This window comes from Microtus oregoni, unplaced genomic scaffold (assembly GCF_018167655.1).
Source record: "Microtus oregoni isolate MIOR12 unplaced genomic scaffold, Mior012 000034F_ref0000314, whole genome shotgun sequence".
Taxonomy (NCBI): domain Eukaryota; kingdom Metazoa; phylum Chordata; class Mammalia; order Rodentia; family Cricetidae; genus Microtus; species Microtus oregoni.
Genome location: NW_024543093.1, coordinates 10,546,619 through 10,564,230, shown reverse-complemented (window position 1 = coordinate 10,564,230; position 17,612 = coordinate 10,546,619). Strand labels below are relative to the sequence as shown.

The following is a 17,612-nucleotide window of genomic DNA, read 5'->3' as shown; positions in this document are numbered from 1 at the left end:
GCTATCCCCTCTTAGACACGCTCCAAGCTCTGCAGGACAGTCACGTCTTACATAGGAGCCTTTGCTGTCTTTGGGCCCCAATCTCTGCCATTAGGATGAGATGAGCCTCTTGGGCAGGCCTTGTGCTCAGTGACTTGTTCTGAGGAAGGCTGGACAGTGCGAGTGACCTTTAGCAAAGGCTTTGGGAAAGTGTTCTGGGCACGCGTGGTGCCCTAGCTGCCGGGAAACTTCCGAGGCTCTCAGTGGAGGTTGGTAATTGGTATGTAGCGAGCCAGCGAGAGAGGGGAGTGTACACAGGGGCCCGCTGTTTGCAAAGCGCTGTCTGTGTCAGATCCTGTCACTGTTTATGCCTTCCTTCTTCCAGGAGTCAGTGTCCTGCCCGCGCTCATGATGACGAGGGACCTGGCTCTTGCAGGCATGCTGATTAGCCTGGCTTTCCTGTCACTGCCGCCATCTGGATGTCCTCAGCAGACCACAGAGGACGCCTGCTCTGTGCAGATTCTTGTCCCCGGCCTCAAAGGTAATGGTTCTTCTGCTGCTCTGGTGTTGCGCTGGTCACTCCTCCGGGTGTCTCAGTCTCCTGCATGGCCTGGTACTTCAGCACAAACTCACAGAGGATGGCTTTGTTCCAGCAGCATCCTGGGAAATCTGCCCATCTGTTGAGTTTGGGATTTCCTGACAATAAGACTAAGGTTCCATGACATTTAAACCTTTTCTCACCAAGGAATTGCGGATTTCTCATCAGTGATGTGTATGCAACACAGACTGCTCTTCAGGAGCCTTGTGTGAAGGTCTGGCTCATTTGATCTTCTCCAGCATGAGCCAGAGGACTGAGGTCAGCCAGCCTCTTTCCTGCTATATGATGCTACAGTGTTTACAAGTCTTGCCCTGCAGAGACAAAGACTGCTTGCAGGCACATTTGCAGATAGATCAATAGTCCAGGGATGCCTGTGGTTTTTCTTCAATCCACAATGAGTCTATTAAACTAGTCCATGTTCTGCATGAAAATGACAGACACATGCCTTCATAGTTGGGTCAGATATTATCAAAGCATGACCTGGATGAAAACTTTATGTTCACAGATTGAGATCTGACTCGAGAGGGCACAACTGGTAAATTATTTTTACAACTGAAGAGAAAGCAGTGCTATTGATGGTGGAAAATGAGATGGCAGTTGAAATGTCAACCTGTTCTGATGAAAAGATGGCTCATCAGAACTCCTCAGGGGTGGGGGAAGAGGGCCACATAACTGGGCTCTCTGTGGTTTGCTCATCACCCTAGGTAACTAGTCCCCCACCCCACTGAGTTTTGAGCAGTGCTGGGAACATCTTTGATCTTGACAATCACTCAGGGTTTTACTCTAAGGCCTCCAGGAACAGCTAGACATAGAGTCAAGCTTCCAGGGAAGGTCTCTATTGACTTGGGTGTGGTCCATTAGAGGCAGAGCTCAAAAATATATTTGAGACAAATGGTCTCACTATGAAATTCTGGCTAGCTGGGAACTTCCTATGCAGAATATCCTGGATTAAACTCCTAGGACTCTGCCTGCCTCTGCCTCCTGAGTGCTGAGATCAAGGTGGGTACCATCACTGTAGACAGAGAGAGACTGCTTGTTGGTTTCCTGGCTACTCAGACCTGAATAATAACACAGAAACTATATTAATTACAACACTATTGGGCCAATGACATTAGTGTATTCCTAGCTAGCTCTTTCATCGTAAATTAACCTATTTCTATTAATCTGTGTATCACCACGAGGCTGTGGCCTACTGGTAAGTTTCTGGCTGGCGGCTGGCAGCTTTCTCCTTCAGCAGCTACATGGTATCTCCCTGACTCCACCTACTTTCTGTCTATATCTCTGTTTGGATTTCCTGCCTGCTTTACTCTACTAAGCCATTGGCCGGAACAGCTTCTTTAATAACCAATGGTAATAAAACATATTAATAGCAAACAGAGGGGAATCCCACACCACATCACATTGAGCATAAACAATTTTCTGTCTGCATATATGCCTGCAGGCCAGAAGAGGGCACCAGATCTCATTACAGACGGTTGTGAGCCACCATGTGGTTGCTGGGAATTGAACTCAGGACCTTTGGAAGAGCAGGCAATGCTCTTAACTGCTGAGCCATCTCGCCAGCCCCGCATAAGCAATTTTTATTTATTTATTATGTATACAATATTCTGTCTGTGTATATGCCTGAAGGCCAGAAGAGGGCACCAGACCCCATTACAGATGGCTGTGAGCCACCATGTGGTTTCTAGGAATTGAACTCAGGGCCTTTGGAAGAGCAATCACTGCTCTTAACCTCTTAGCCATCTCTCCAGCCCCATAAACAATTTTTTTTACGACAAAGTAGTTTCAGGACATAATGTAATCAGGGACAGAGTTGAGGAACTGCATGTGGGGGGCTTCAGAGCCTGGGCATCAAGGTGATTTTGGGGGGATCAGTAGTGGGAAGCTCAGAGGCCTTGTCCCCTTCTTCCCATTGTGGGTGAAGTGGGAAGATTATTCATGAGAATGCCATTTAAATGAAGAGGCTTTTCTGATTGTTTGAGAGATATAAAGATCCTTCATTCAGGTCCTGTGCGTGTGTGTGTATACGTGTGCGTATATGTGTGTGTGTATGCAAACATGTGTGCTGTGCTTGCGTGTGGAGGCCAGAGGCCAACCTTTGGCATTATTTCAGGTGATAACAACTTTGGATTTTGAGACAGGGTCTTTCATTGACCTGGTGCTTACCAATTAGTCTAGTCTGGCTAGCTAGGGAGCCCCGGGGATCCTCCTGACTTGTCTACTCAGCACTGGAATTACATATGTGTGCTACTACGCTGGCTTTTTATATGGAATTTGTGGGTCAACCCAAGTCCTGTGTTTACTGTGGCAAGCCCATTACTAACAGCCATTGCTCCAGCCCCAAGCACTGTGTTTTAAAATGTTTTCATTGGTTAATTCTATCTCATTCCTACTATAGTATGTCAAGTGCTGTTCCAGGGTCTCATGGTGAGTTGGGATCAATATAAACAGTTTTTCAATAAAATTACACACACACACACACACACACACACGATGCAAAGGGAGGCCAGGTGGAAGCTGTGTGCTGGCCTTAGGGTCCTTCTTGTCTTCTTTTGAAAGGGGAGGGACCATCAGATAAATAACAATGCAGTGGACGATGGTCTGGTTCACTCAACTTTAACCCTGATCCAGGTTCTGATGCCCAAAGAAACTGTGGTCAGGCTCGGAGCCAGCACCTGTCTCGTCACTCAGCCACCACAGCCCATGTCTTCGCTAATGCACACCCACCCGCCTAGAACAAGTGAGAGCCACGGTAAACTCTAGGCGCTTTCTAGCAAACGTCTAGAAGAGGTGTAAGGTGTGCTCTTGGTCACCTCACCTCACCGTGAGTACCGACAGTGTACCTGCTGTGGTGGAGGCCTCCCTTCCTCCAGGTGCTCTGGGAGAAATTTCCACCCCAGGAAGGTCGTGGTAACCGCTTACTGTGACACACACGGTGGTGCGAGCTAAGAAACGTGACCCCACCCTTGTCCATCTTCCGTGGGCTTCTGCAGCGGTGGCCTTCGCTGTCGCTCCTCTGTGGGTGATCGTGTTGGCCTCTGTGGTCCAACCCTTCAGCCTAGCCCTGGCAGGCTTGTCTGGAGAGCTTTTGATTCCTTTCAGCCTGTGTGTTTTTCCTCGGCGTGACGAGCCGCTCCGGCTGGTTGTATCCGGCTCGCTGCGCAGCTTCATCTTGAAAGCCGCTTCAGCGGGGACCCGTCCGATCTGACATATTCTGTGCCACATTTGCTGAAGTGACTGCCTCGTTCTGTCCTGTACCCTGTGTGGCTAATGAGAATTCTCATGTCAATCTGACTTAAAAATATTTTCCCTCCTGGATAGCTCGCAGAATGTTCTCTTTGTTGTTGACGTTCGTTTGGCAGTGTCGCTGACACGTCTTTCCTATTTGGCCCTGATTTTTCCCGTGTGGTTCTCCGCGGGCTTTTATTGTGTTCTTGCGTTCATGCACTCAGCCTTGCCCCCAGTACTGGAAAGTGTATCTGGCAGCTCTTTACAGACTCTCAGGCGTTACCCGTCATTCTCTTCCTCCCTCTGTCTCTCTGGAATTCTTGGGAGATGGGTTTGGGCATTTGTGAGTTTTTTTTTTTTTTTTCCCCTCTTCCATTTCAACTTGATAGCTTCAAAACAAAGCCATCAAAGCTTCACAGTTGAGTGTTCCTTAGTGAAAAGAAGCCCTGGTCCTAGTGTTTTGTTTCAGGGGAAGTGAGTGAGCTTTCTTCCAGCCATTGCTTTCCAGCTGTGAGGGTACATTTCACGCAGAAGGTCCCCAGTGGGCTTGCTGTCACACTCGCTCTCACACACAACCATGCCTCCTGTCTCTTTCTTTTTTCCTTTTTTTTTTTTCCATGACAGAGTTTCACTATGTAGCCTTGGATAGCCTGGAATTCACATCCAGGATGTGTAGCCCGAGAAGCAGAGACATGTGGACCTCTGGGAGTTTGAGGCCAGGCTGGAGAATAGGTCCCCCGGTCCCCCGGTTCCCTGAGACTCAGCTCCTCTCCGCACACTTGTGTGCTCATCCTGTTAGCTACCCCGACTACTTATTTATACCTCTGTCTCTTGTACCTGGCCACGGAATCCAGAACATGCAGGGCACACTTTACTGGTTCTAGGAAGCGCAAAGGGGAGGCCATCATGAACACGCCATGGGTCATGCTGAGAGGACAAGGACACCCCAGTCTCTTTTCATGAGGCATGTCACCAGGCCACATGACGTTCCTCTGGGGGTTACCTAGCAGTGACCATACTTCTCCTTACTTTTCTTTATTGTTGGGGTGGTATGGAGAGTCCTATGGTGGGAAGATGGATTGGGAACCAGTCCAGAAGGGACAGTGGAAGGAGAGAAAGATCTGTTCCCTGAAAAACAAAGCAGCGTCAGGAAAGCACATCCTGAGCTTAGACACAGACATCCATCCAGAGCTCGCCCAAGTGATGCTGCTTGCGGTTTGGAGTACAGTGGCAAGGAGTAGGGTCAGACCGGCTGTACCATGTGTGAGTCTTTCTAATTCTTCTGCATGGGTGCATAACATCATAGCCCTGTTCTAGCCAGACAGTGCCTAAACAGATATGCCTTCTTCCACAGGCGATGCAGGAGAAAAGGGAGACAAAGGAGCCCCAGGACGGCCAGGAAGAGTCGGCCCTATGGGAGAAAAAGGTACTCATGATTCTAGTCTCCGTGGGGAAAAGGAGGGTGGGAGGTGGAGGGGACCGAGCTCTCCTGAGATAGAGTTTAAGGACAGTGGTGTCTCTCTGGGAACTGCCAAGGTTAAGGATCACGCATAAACATATATGAGAGTGGCGTGATGGAGGAGCAGGGCCCAGGAAAAGCTGACCCATCTGCTGCGTGGAAGTAGCTGAGTGGAAATGATTTCTACTTTAATAAAACAACGTGATTCTGCCTGGGGGAGGCTGATGAGACTCAACTGCATATCAAAGGAGCTAGAACACATATGTGAAGAAACCAGAACACACGCACAGGGATAAGAACACGCATGGATAGGAATGGGAGTACCCATGTAAAGAACCAGGCTGTGGATACTGGGTAATCACAGGACACACAAAAGAGAGGCTGTCCAAGGGAAGAGGCTAGGGGATGCTCCAGTTTACATACTTGGAATGGAATTTGAACATACATGAGAACAGAGGTGATCACACATGTAAGGTGCGCAGTGTGTGTGACTGCCATCTACAGGGTGGCATCATCTTTACTATTTTGTATGTTAATCTTTTTTTTTGTTTGTTTTTTTGAGACAGGGTTTCTCTGTAGCTTTGGGGTCTGTTTTGGAACTCACTCTTGTAGACCAGGCTGGCCTCGAACTTATAGAGATCTGCCTGCCTCTGCCTCCCAAGTGCTGGAATTAAAGATGTGTGCCACCACTGCCCAGCTTAAAATGTTTTATTATTTTTTCAAAATTATGTGTGTATGTCTGTGTGTGGGTTTGTGCATGTGAGCACAGTGTCTGTGCAGATCAGAAAGGAGCACTGGAAACCCTGGAGTGGGATTTACCTGCGATGGCTACTGAGCCCTCCTGAAGAGCAGAGCTGGTCTACATAGCGGGAGACTCGTTCTCTTAAAAGTTTATTTCTAGTATTTTAATTGTGTGTGCATGTGTGTGTGTGTATGTGCATTTGTGTGCACGTGTGTGTGTGCATGCATGCGCATGTGTGCATGCATGCGCGTGTGTGCATGTGTGTATGTGTTGGTATGTGCACATGCATGTGAGTTCCCACAGAGGTCAGAGGTGTTAGATCCCCCTGTGCTGTCTCGTGTGGTGCTGGGAATCCAGTTCAGGGAGAACGGTCCATGCTCGCAACCACTAAGCCAACTCTCCAGCCTCAAAGTTTTGTTGGTTTTTAATATCTCTTCTGAGACAGGGTCTCACTATGTAGCCTGGAAATTGTTATGCAGACCAAGTTACTTTGAACTCAAGAGATCTGCCTGCTTCTGCCTACTTTACAGTCTTTATTGTTATTAAAAACTATATAGAAAACCATTTTCAATCCAGTCATTATGGGGTGTGCTTTTAGTCCCAGCACTCTGGATGAAGGGGCAGATGGATCTCTATGCATTTCAGGCCATCCTGGTCTACATAGCGGGAGACCCTGTCTTAAAAAACGAAACAAGCTGGTTGTAGTGGCACATGCTGGTAGGATTTGCTGAAGGATGCAGAGGCAGGAGGATCATGAGTCTGAGGCTAGACTGGGCTTCACATTTCTGGTTGGTGATTGAGCACACTTTTAATATGTGCACTGAGGAGGCAGAAGCAGTCAGATCTCTGAGTTCAAGGTCAGCCTGTTCTACAGAGTGCGTTCTAGGACAGCCAGGGATACACAGAGAAACCCTGTCTCAAAACAAAACAACTCAAACCAAACCAAAAAACTCAACAAACATACAAAAAAGAAAAAGGAGAGCATTCTTAACAACCCGTGAGGATATGTACTAGTCAGCACCACGGCTGATCTTGTAACTCTGGAAAAGCTTCTGTTTAAAAAAAACTATTAAAATAACACATTGACAGTTTTTTGAAGAGTGACTTACAGACACTTCCTGGTCTAGCTTGCATACTGTGAGACCTTGTCGGATGGGACTGGACCATTTCACTCCTCCATCAACCCCAGGCACTGACTTTTACTTCTTATTTTTTTCCTGTTATTCATAGAAATTAATGACGAATGGAATATTATCTCAGATCAGTGATCAAAATGAGCAATGACATTTGCAGCAAAGGTCCAAGCTCATCTCTGTGGCTCTTGATAACTTTTAATCCATTTTTTTTGCAGAGAGATCTTAGGAATTTATGATGCATCACATCCCATTTGTGCAGACACTTGCAGAGGATGTGCTTATTCTGCACCTTGCTTCTTTCACTTAACAGCGTATCTTGGAGAGCCTTCCATGAGAGGATGCAATGGTCTCCCCTATTTATTTATTATTTATATTCAGTGATTGGTGTGCTCAAGTGTACGTTTATCGTGACTTAGCTCAGGCTCACATTTTCCTGGGTATTTGCTGCCATGAATAATGTGTGTGTGTGTGTGTATAGCTTCAAAGTTTACTCTGATGGGTGGGATTGCTCATCAAGATGTGCATGCATTTGCAGTTTTGGGTGGGTGTGTCACGCCTTTAATCCTAGCACTCCAAAAGCAGAGGCACTAGGGTCAGGAAGGACTGTGAGGTTGGTCTGTACAACAACACCCCTTCTCCAAAACCATGCCCATCTCAGATTTATTTCTGTTAGTTAATAAAGAATATGTGAAGACTGCCTTAAGGTGTGTTCAAGCTTGTTGTCCAGATTCACCCTCCATTGTCCACGACAAGCCCTGTGAGCTACACTTGTCTCAGGAGTGACAGAGGCCAGGTGTGGAGGCGCATGCCTTAATGCGCTGAGGCAGATGTCTGTGAGTTTGAGAACAGTCAGGGCTATATAGTGAAACCCTGACTTAAAAAGAAAAAAAATGTGGGCTTCCCAGGAATCTGGTTCAGGTCAGGGAGTGGGTGGGGTGGGGTGGGGGTGGCTCCCAGTCACAGGTCCCGTGTGACTCATGGCTAGCACTTGCAGGGGCAGCTAGGTGGGTGGGATGTCTGATGAGCTATCAGAGTACCGTAGAGATATCCTAGGCTACAGCTGTCCATCCTCGTGGAGAACACAACTCCAAGTCCTGTAGACTCTGGCCTCAGAGCATCTATAGCTGGGTTTGACCTTCAGCTTATGCCAATATCTTTTATATTCAGTGTAGCCTTGACGTGCGAGTGTTCTAGCATCCTCATCAGGGCCTTCTGTTCTTCCCGAACATTTTTATATGATCCCTTTCTCTCTGTCACTTGTGGACGCTTTCCTTAGCTAAGCTGAAATGGATTCTCACTATGTCCGACTGGGCACTGTTCCGAAAGTCCCGAGCCTCTCCTCTGTCATCTGGTGCCCCTCTCCTCTGTCATCTGGTGCCCCTCTTCTCTGTCATCTGATGCCCCTCTCCTCTGCACATCTTAAATACACTCAGCTGCCAAGCAGCAAATCAGGTAGCAGGGACCAAGTCCCAGGCCTTTCTGCTCCCCATCTTCAGTCTGGCCGACTTCCAGGCCCACTCCGGGGTGTGAGCTGCCCTCCCCAGCAAACTGTGAGTTTTACAGATGTCTGAGCATGGTGTGTGCTGTGGGCAGGCCCTCCTGGGGCCTCTAGCTCCATCTGTTGGCGATGGCTCAGCTCTTCTCTGTTGGCTGCTGGAGGCCAGAGCAATCTCTCTCTAAGGTGTGGGTGTAATACCTGGACTTTCCTATGTTTTGAGAATTCTTTTCAGGGATTAAGATTCCTGGCATTTTGCTCCTCTAGTACCTGAAAGTTGGGCCCAGGATTGTGTCTCTGCCCCAGTGTCCCCTTCAAGAGGCCACATATAATCCCTAGCCCGCGAGTGCCTTCCCTGCTTGGTGCCATCCTCACGTCTGTTGGTGTGTGAGTACTGTATTCTGCCTCACTAGGGAATGTGATTCTCCTTTTGTTCTTTCTTCACATCTATTGTTTTCCTGCTGTGTCCAAAGTATAGTAAATGTGATCATGCATTCCCACAATCCAGAACTCAGGAGGCTGATGCAGGAGGGTGGTGAGTTTGAGGCCAGCCGGGGCTACAGAGTGAGCAACTATTTCAAAAACCAAACCAAACCAACAAAACCCAAACCAAAACCCTTGAAAATGAAGCCAAAACCTGATACATGGCATTTCCACCAAAGCAGCATCTTCTAGACAGAGATAACAATGACAGTAATGTGCCCGAGATGACATGCAGGGGTGCGCTGACCAGAGAACAGGTGCAAAGAGGCTTAATGAAGAAGCACACCGCAAAAGACAGATGCAGGGCCTGAAGTCTGAAAGAGAGGGTGTGTGTGTGTGTGTGTGTGTGTGTGTGTGAGAGAGAGAGAGAGAGACAGAGAGAGACAGAGAGATACACATGCACACACACACACACACACACACACACACACAGAGAGAGAGAGAGAGAGAGAGAGAGAGAGAGAGAGAGAGAGAGACCCTGAGAAGGGGTTCTTTCTAAGGGTCAAGGGGAGCTACATGATCTGACTTCTGTCCAAGTGTGGGTTTAAGCTGGCCCCTCACTATCTTGTTTATGTTACAGCACGAGTCATTGTTCCTGATTGGAGCCAGGTGGGGTGAGGTGCACAGGCGATGTCACAGGTCACTGGGACTGGGTTCCAAGTAGTTGGGGTCTCATTGTCAATGTGGGATTTTCTGATTCTTTGTTTTGAGGCATGGTCTCACATAGCACAGGCTGCGCTTGAACTTGCTATGCAGCCGAGAATGACTTAGAAACTCTCCTCCCGACTCAGCCTCCTGGGTGCTGGGGTTGGGATGCAGGTGAGCACCAGCAGGTGTACTGGCTACTCTTCCTGTTGTGATAGGTTACCCTGACCAAAGCGACTCCAGGAAGGGTTGGTTTGTCCCACAGTTTGAGGTGAAAGCCTGCCATCTCTCACACTGGCAGATCTCGAAGCCACCTTTTCGATAGCCCAGTGCCACAGACATAGAGCCTGATGTCATGAAAATAAAATCTACTGGGGACCCCAGGTGCAGCATCCGCAGCTTAGGAGGTGGATCTGCTGGCGACGGGCACCTTCAAAGGGTGCTGTGTCAGGTGCTCGGGGTGCCATGGTTGAGCAGCACCCCATAACCATTTCTTTTTGGACTTGACACTCCTCCAGCACGCGGGCAATGGGGACGGAGCTACACTGCCTTCAGTCTTGTGTCTCTGGGGCTTAGCCTGATGCTGGTAGCCTGTGAGCTTTCCATTAGTTGCTTGAAATAGATCTCGAGATGTAATATCTTTAAATATCTTTGAATTTCCTGGGTGATCTCAACTTGGCTGAGCTCCCTGTCTGTGTACTTCACTCTCCCCCAGGTGAGCACCTGCCCTTCCTGAATGTGGGTGAGGTTTGCAAGTAAAAATGGCCAAGTTCCCATGCTGGGCTGCGGTCTCTATGGAGTGGGACGGCATTTGGCAGGCTGTAAAAGCATTGCCACCCCATCCCACCCTACCCAGTTCTCTGGAAGGCCCCGAGGTTGACAGGCCGAGGTGCTGCAGCAGCAGACTGTTTCTCAGGGTAACGGGCTTCCCACCCTGGGTCTGGACAGTTCAGCTTCCACCAGATGTAACTTGTGCCCACCTGGACAGCTCTGGAGGAAGTGGCTGACCTGCAGAGTAAGCAGCACCCTGCCAGGGAGAGAGAAGCAAGCGCCTGCTGGTGAATTGCCTTCACTGAAACAAAGCCAGGCAGAATGGAGCCAGCAGAATGGCCCGCTGTCATCTGCTGTTCATTGAGACAAAAACAGTATCTACATTTCTGGGTTGTGTGTGTGCTGTGTGGCGCTACTGTGTGTGACCTGATACGTGTGTGCTGTCCCAGATTTTTCTGTCTGGTCCCCAGACTTAAACTGCCTTATTCCCCGCCATAGATGCTGGGGCCCCTCCTGGCACAGACGGTGGAGGGCAGCTGCACCGGCACTGGGCTGTCATGAGCTGCAATGCGCATGCCATCCTTCACAGAAATCGCTGAGGAGGCTGAATCACAAGTGCCCCCTTTGCCCCATCTCCACTTCAAAGGGCTCTGATATCTTCATTAAAATTAATATGAGTCACGCACCTGCTGCGAGCTGCCCACCCGCTCCACTCCTCCTGCGTGTCTGGAGAACAAATGGGGACCACCCCACTTCTCGTTAGAGTAATGGGCGGTGAGGATGGCGGGTCACAATGGCTCCCAGCATTTGGAGTGCCTCGTTCTGGCTTCTCCACTTAAAGGCACAGGCTCTAAATGAGTCTCAGCACCACTTTGCTCGTGTGCACACCGCATAAAGCCCACTGTTCCATGATAGATCTGGAAGACCTTCCTGAAGTGGGAAGGAAGGAAGCGCGAGGTTTTTTTTTTTTTTTTTTTGTTAGAATCTGCAGTGCAACCACGCCAACGCTCTGCCGTGGAGCTGCCCGTGGAGCTGAAACAAGTCTGTAACCAAGAAGGGAGGATGAGCAGACAGTCTTGATGTCTCAGTGATATTCATCCTTTCTTTCTCCTCAATACATTTAAACAATAGGCTATTCCTAGCAGCAGCAGCAGCCGATCCCGCGTGCAGCTCTTAGGGTAGGGGGCCAGATAACAAGAGGTCTCCCCTGGTGCTTTGCCTAAGCTGGGTTCTAAACCTACTCTATGCTAACTAACTTTACCACCCTGGCATGTTTATCCACATGTGCTTGCACACATGTATAGCATGCATGCTCACATACATGTGTGTGTATTTATGTGTACATGTATATGCTTATATGTAGCTATGCATGCACACACATAAAAACGTGTGCAAATTACTATTTGTATGCTTGTATATAAGTATGCGCATATAAAGCATCATGTGTTTTTGTGTTCACATATGTGCACATGTGTGTATATGTACAAATACTCTATGTAAATGTGCTCACATGTATTTGTGTGTTTGTATGGTATGCGGTACACATGTATCTTTGTATGTGCATATATGCATGTGCATGAATTCACATTATGTATTTTATATATGTGCACACACATATTTGCACATACATATGTGAATATAGATTTGTAATTGTGTATATGTATATGTATGTATATGTATGTGTGATTGTGAAGCATCTGGGCGTATTTGTACACTCCTGCTTATGTGTGGTGCATATGTATATACTATGTCTGCATATGTGGATATGTGTGTTGTAGTTAGTTTTGTTTCCCTTGGTGTGATAAAACTTTTGGCCAACAGTAGCTTAGCGAAGAGGGTTTCTTTCTGCATACAGGTTATAGTCTATCACTGAGGCAGTCGGGCAGAAACTCAAAGCAGGAACCTGGAGGCAGGGACCGTGGAGGAATTTTGTATGCTGGCTGGCTCTCCCACTCCTTCCCAGCCGCATGCTTAGCTGGCTTTCTTATATAGCCCAGGACCAGCTGCCTGTGGATAGTTCTGCCCATGGGAGCCTGGGCCCCTATGCACTAATTAACAATCAAGACAGTTCCACAGACATGTGCACAGGCTGGTCTGATCATTCCTGCCAGACGGCTCTAGGCTGTGTCAAACTGATTCAGTGAAGTAGGGAAGTAAGACAGTGTGTACATGCCTGTGTGTCTGTAGTATATGCATACCATGTATGTATGTGTGTGTTCATGTGTTGCTCAGCTCCAGACCTGACCCTGGGTTCTGCTCACAGCCACTGCTCTCTTTCTGCTGGGTCAGAGCAGGCCTGGGGTAGCATCAGAGCTGTCCATGGGGAGGCAATGGCTCTGTCTAGCTAGCCCAGCCTGTCCCCACAAAGTCCTTCTTGTGAGTGTGTCCAGTCTTCGCATGCCTGAGGTGCTATGGATTGGGGCCTCAGGGTCAGGCTGAAGGTTTGGGGTGGAAGGGAATGGGGTGGTAGACAGTAGAGGGAGAGCTGTCTGTCTGCTGCCCTGACTCCCACTGGCCAATGACCCGCACCCACAGTGGTCACAGCAGGACCCCGAGAGGCCATTGCTTGCCCTCCTAGAGGCCTGAAAACCTTTAGTGAACCAGTGAGGAGTGGGCACGGGGCACCCTGTGGGGACCAGCAGAGGTGGAATCTCAGATAAGTCCTCTGTCCTACAGAGCCTGGATGTGGAGTCAGGTGGCATTGGTCTTGGAGGAATCTGCTTTTTTGGCACCTGTCCATGCCCCGTGCATGGCTCTCTGGCTTCCTGACACAGTGACCTGGGGTTCTGGGGACATTTAGGACATCATTTGCTGGAGAGGAAATAGAGGTTAAAAATGATTACAACCTGCCCAACAGTGGTAAATGTGAAGCCAGATGTGGTGGCTCACATCTTCAATCCCAGCTCTTGGGAGGCAGAGGCAGGTGGATCTCTGTGAACTCAAGGCCAGCCGGATCTACTTACTGAGTTCTAAGCCAGACAGAACTCTTGGGAACAGAGCCCTGGAATTTGGGTCTGGGTCTGTCTACGTGTAGTTTACGCTTGGAATTGCTGGACAGCTGTGTTCACTGTGTGGCCTGTGGAACTTCACTGGTTGGTTTTGTGGCTTATGGAAGTTGCCTCCCTTCTGGGCTTTGCTACTCTGTGAGGGCGGAAGACAGCTAGGTCAGTCAGCTTGTGCTGTCATCGTGAGCCACCAGTTAGGACTTGACTTGTTTCTTTCAACCCTGGAGGCTGGAAGACCAAGGTGCAGGTTGGGCAGGGATGTTTTCTCCATGTCTTGCAGACAGATGCCCTTTTCCTGTATCCTCACGTGGCCTGTACTCTGTGCATACCTGATATCTTCTCTTATAAGGCCACTGGTCCTGTTGGATCATGGACTGACATATGACCTATGACGTCAGCGAGCATCCATGGCTCACTCGAGCACAGACTTTTTCGATGGACTGTTCAGCTCATCCAAAGAAGGAAATGATGGGCTGGGGCTGGGGCTCTGTCGCAAAGTGCTTACCATGCAAGCATGAGGACCTGAATTCCAACCCCCAGCACCTGTGTGAAAAAGTCAGGCACAGTGGCGCATACATGTAACCCCAGCTCTGAGAAAGCAGAGCCAGCCTAGCCAAACTGGTAGGTTTCAGGTCAGCGAGAGACCTTGTTTTAATAAACACCTGACCTTCGGCCTTCACATGCATGCATGCACAAATGAACACATATGTATGTACACACACATCATGGTAATGAGAATGAGGGGATGTTGCACTCCATAGAGTCACATGAATGTACTGTCCTGGAACAACGTGCTGGAAGTGTCTGCGTTTGTCTCTGAACGGTGTAGAAGGGAGCAGACCTGCGCCTCTCTGCAAGTTCTCCCTTGTTCTTGCTGCCTTCAAGTGATGGTGGACTCTAGACAGATTGAAAGAAGCGGGGGCCAAGCCAGTCCTAGCTGGCTTTGGTGCCCATCAATCACCTGGGACTGTGTGAAAGCACAGGTGCACACTCCCCAGCCCCTGGGGCTGTCCATGCGTCTTGTCACGTTTCCAGACTCTCGAGTGTTTCGGCCTGTGAGATGAACGATGGTTGCTGGGTACACGTGTGTCCCACCTGCTGTGTGCCAGGTGCAATTCTGGGTGGTACACCTGCTTCTTCACATCCAATGAGGGGCACACTGCCAACCCTGCTTCATAGGGGAAAACCCAGCACAGGGACCGCTGAGCCAAGCTCCGAGCCTGTTTCACCGACAAGGGCGCCGGGCTGCTCTGTTTGAGGTGGCGCAGAGCCACTGAACAAGGCGGCCAGGCAGTGGGGAGGAAGGGGAGAAGACAGGCTGCTTTTAGGGGTATTTCCTTTCAAAAGCCTTTACTGCAGGATGTCAGCCTCTTCTTGTTATTCTGAAAATGTATTATTTTCTGTGTATGAGTATTTTGCCTGCATATATATTTATATTCAGTGTTCCACTTTTGGGCCTGGTTCCAGAAAAAGACACCAGATTCCTTGAAATGGAGGTTATAGATGCTTGTGAGCTGATATTTGGTGCTGGGAACTGAACCCCAATCTCTTGAAATAGTAACCAGTTCTCTTAACCATTGAGTCATCTCTCTATCCCCCTATATTATATATTTTTTTGAGACAGGGTCTCATTCTTGCTCATTCTATAGCTCTGGCTGGCTTGAAACTCACTACATAGACCAGACTGGTCTCAAATACACAGGAATTTACCTGCTTCTGCCTTCCAGGTGCTGGAATTATCATTTGAGCCACCGCATCAAGCTTATATTTTTACTTTTTTGAGGCATGGTCTCATGTAGCCCAGGCTGGCCCTGAAACTACTATAGTCACAGATGACCTTAAACTTCTGACCTTCTTCCCTGTACCTTCTCAGCACTAGGATTACAAACGTGTGCTGCTGTGCCTAGTTGCACGCCGGGGACTGAAGCTGGAACTTTGTGCATGCTAGCAAGTGCTCTCCCAGCTAAGCTATTCCTCAGGCTCAGATTCCAGGTACAGAGGTGAAAGCAGAGGCTCAGGGAGTGTGGTGGTTTGAACCGGCATGGCCCCCCTGGACTCATGTGCCTGAATGCTTAGCACATAGGGAGTGGTACTATTAGGAGATGTGGCCTTGTTGGAGAAGGAAGTGTGTCACTGTGGAGGCTGGCTTTGAGGTCATATAGGCTCAAATGAGTGTTTTCGCTTCTGCTGCCTGTGGATCATGATGTAGAACTCTCAGCTCCTTCTCCAGAAACATGTCTGCCTGCATGCCACCATGCCCCCACCATGATGACAACGGGCTAAACCTCTGAAACTGTGAGACAACCCCAATTAAATATTTTCCTTTATATCATTGCTATGGTCTAGGTGTTTCTTCATGGCAGTATAAAACCCTAGCTAAGGCAGAGAGATTAATAAACTTACCCAGGGTTGCTGACTAACCCAAGTTACCCAGCTCCATAAGGGTAGGGAGGATGCGCAGACTCAGCCCTTGTGGGGCTACTTCTCCTGCCTCCCCAAATCTTGGCACAACTTAAACCAATGGCATCCATGTTTTGTGGGAACTTGATGGCACTGTCCAGCTCTCGGGGACCCAAGAGGCCCCCTAAAGGCTGCAAGCTGCTACTTACCCAGGCCAGCTGGTAGTGTTTACTTTATAGAGCTTGAGACTCAGATTTTGCCTCCCCTGTGCCCTTCACATCCTCTGCGTGGAGCTGCTGCTGTCTCCACTGGGTCTTGTTTTCCACACTTGGTCTCGGATCCGGTGTACCCCGATGGCAGGGCTTGGCGCCCATGCTTCTCCAAGGACAGGAGCTGAGCGTGGTGCCAGGTGGTACCAAGAGCCGAGTGTCAGCAACAGCTTTGAGTGCCTTCTCCTGTTGGGCTGTGAGAGTTAGGGCTGGGTTGAAGCCAAGTGATCTCAAATCAGCCTCAGGTTGGGGCTGATTTAAGACAGCAGGACTCCTGCTGGACTCTCACTGCTCGCCCTCAGCCAAGGGACCAAATTGGACAATGGACTGCTAATTGATTGTTCTGTTGAGGTGGGAATTTTGCAGGAAAGAAAACCCACCCCGAGGCATTTGTGATGCAAATGCTTTCCCTCCAGGGACTTTTTTTTTGAGCCTTTTTATCCTGTCTGCTGGTCACCTCAGGGACCTGATCTTCTGCCTTGTGTGGCTGGAAGGCTGAGAAGGCAGAGCTGTGGTGTGACTTTTCCTCTACCATAGCTTTGATCCAGCTAGACATTTCTTAAAAAGAAGCAGCCCCACAGTGGACAGGAGACCTAGATCCCTTGCTGGATCCTACACAGCCTACAACAGACTACACCCACACTCAGGAACCTCAGTCCTGCCTGCTTTGTGGTGGCAGGCCACTGGTACCCCAGGGTTTTGGGCATTTAGTTGGAGCTGGCCTTTCCAAGGTAAGATCTTTGGTTATTATTTTCTAGGACCCAGCTACCCAGCCTCTGTCCATATGGGAATGTGGCAAGCCTGGGTATTGGAATGACCCATCTGTCCATCTTTATATGAGCGAGCAGTGCATTGGGGTGCAGTGTGCCCAGCTGTCAGACGGACAAACTGAACCTTATGCCCCCCAGACACGCCATGTGAACTTGGACTGGGCAGGCATGTTCCCTGGTGGGCATGGGGAACAGTGGGCTTAGACTTCTGTATGGGGGGGGGGGAGCTGCTAAGCCCCCACCTCCACGGTGGGCCTTCAGTGGGTTGTTTTGACATGTCCAATCTGCGGCATCCAGGCTGCATGCAGCCAAAGACAGCTTCAATTACAGCTCAACACAAAATTACGAACTGACTTAAAACGTGAGCTATTTTTGCAGTTCCTTTAAAATCTCAGTCGCACGGCCTAGCGTGAACCGTGCAGATGTCAGGGGAACGTTACCACTTCCAAAGACTGGAGAGGGTTGCTAAGGTTTCTCCTTCCTTCCCTGTTGCTTAACTCATTGATCAAGATGCTGCCTGCCATAGTCTCAGTCCCTTTCCCTCTGAACACTGCCCCCGCCCTCCACAGGGCTTCATGGAGTTGCTGCCCAGCCTGTCCCACCTTTTCCTGGCTCCCTCTACTCCCTCTAGA

General features: G+C 49.1%; 1 protein-coding gene across 7 annotated transcripts in view; it reads left to right on the top strand.

The window, feature by feature from the left end:
* Colec11 (collectin subfamily member 11) overlaps positions 1-17,612 on the top strand; it is a 34,793-nt gene that overhangs the window by 9,075 nt on the left and 8,106 nt on the right. For 6 of the 7 annotated variants that reach the window (XM_041630358.1, XM_041630360.1, XM_041630359.1 and 3 more), the window contains 2 exons: positions 365-520; positions 5,160-5,231. In XM_041630358.1, the coding sequence (XP_041486292.1) occupies positions 388-520; positions 5,160-5,231 (205 nt within the window). In that variant the 5' untranslated portion in view covers positions 365-387. Of the gene's footprint in view, positions 1-360; positions 521-5,159; positions 5,232-17,612 lie in introns of all 7 variants that reach the window. The other variant, XM_041630355.1, reaches the window with a different exon arrangement.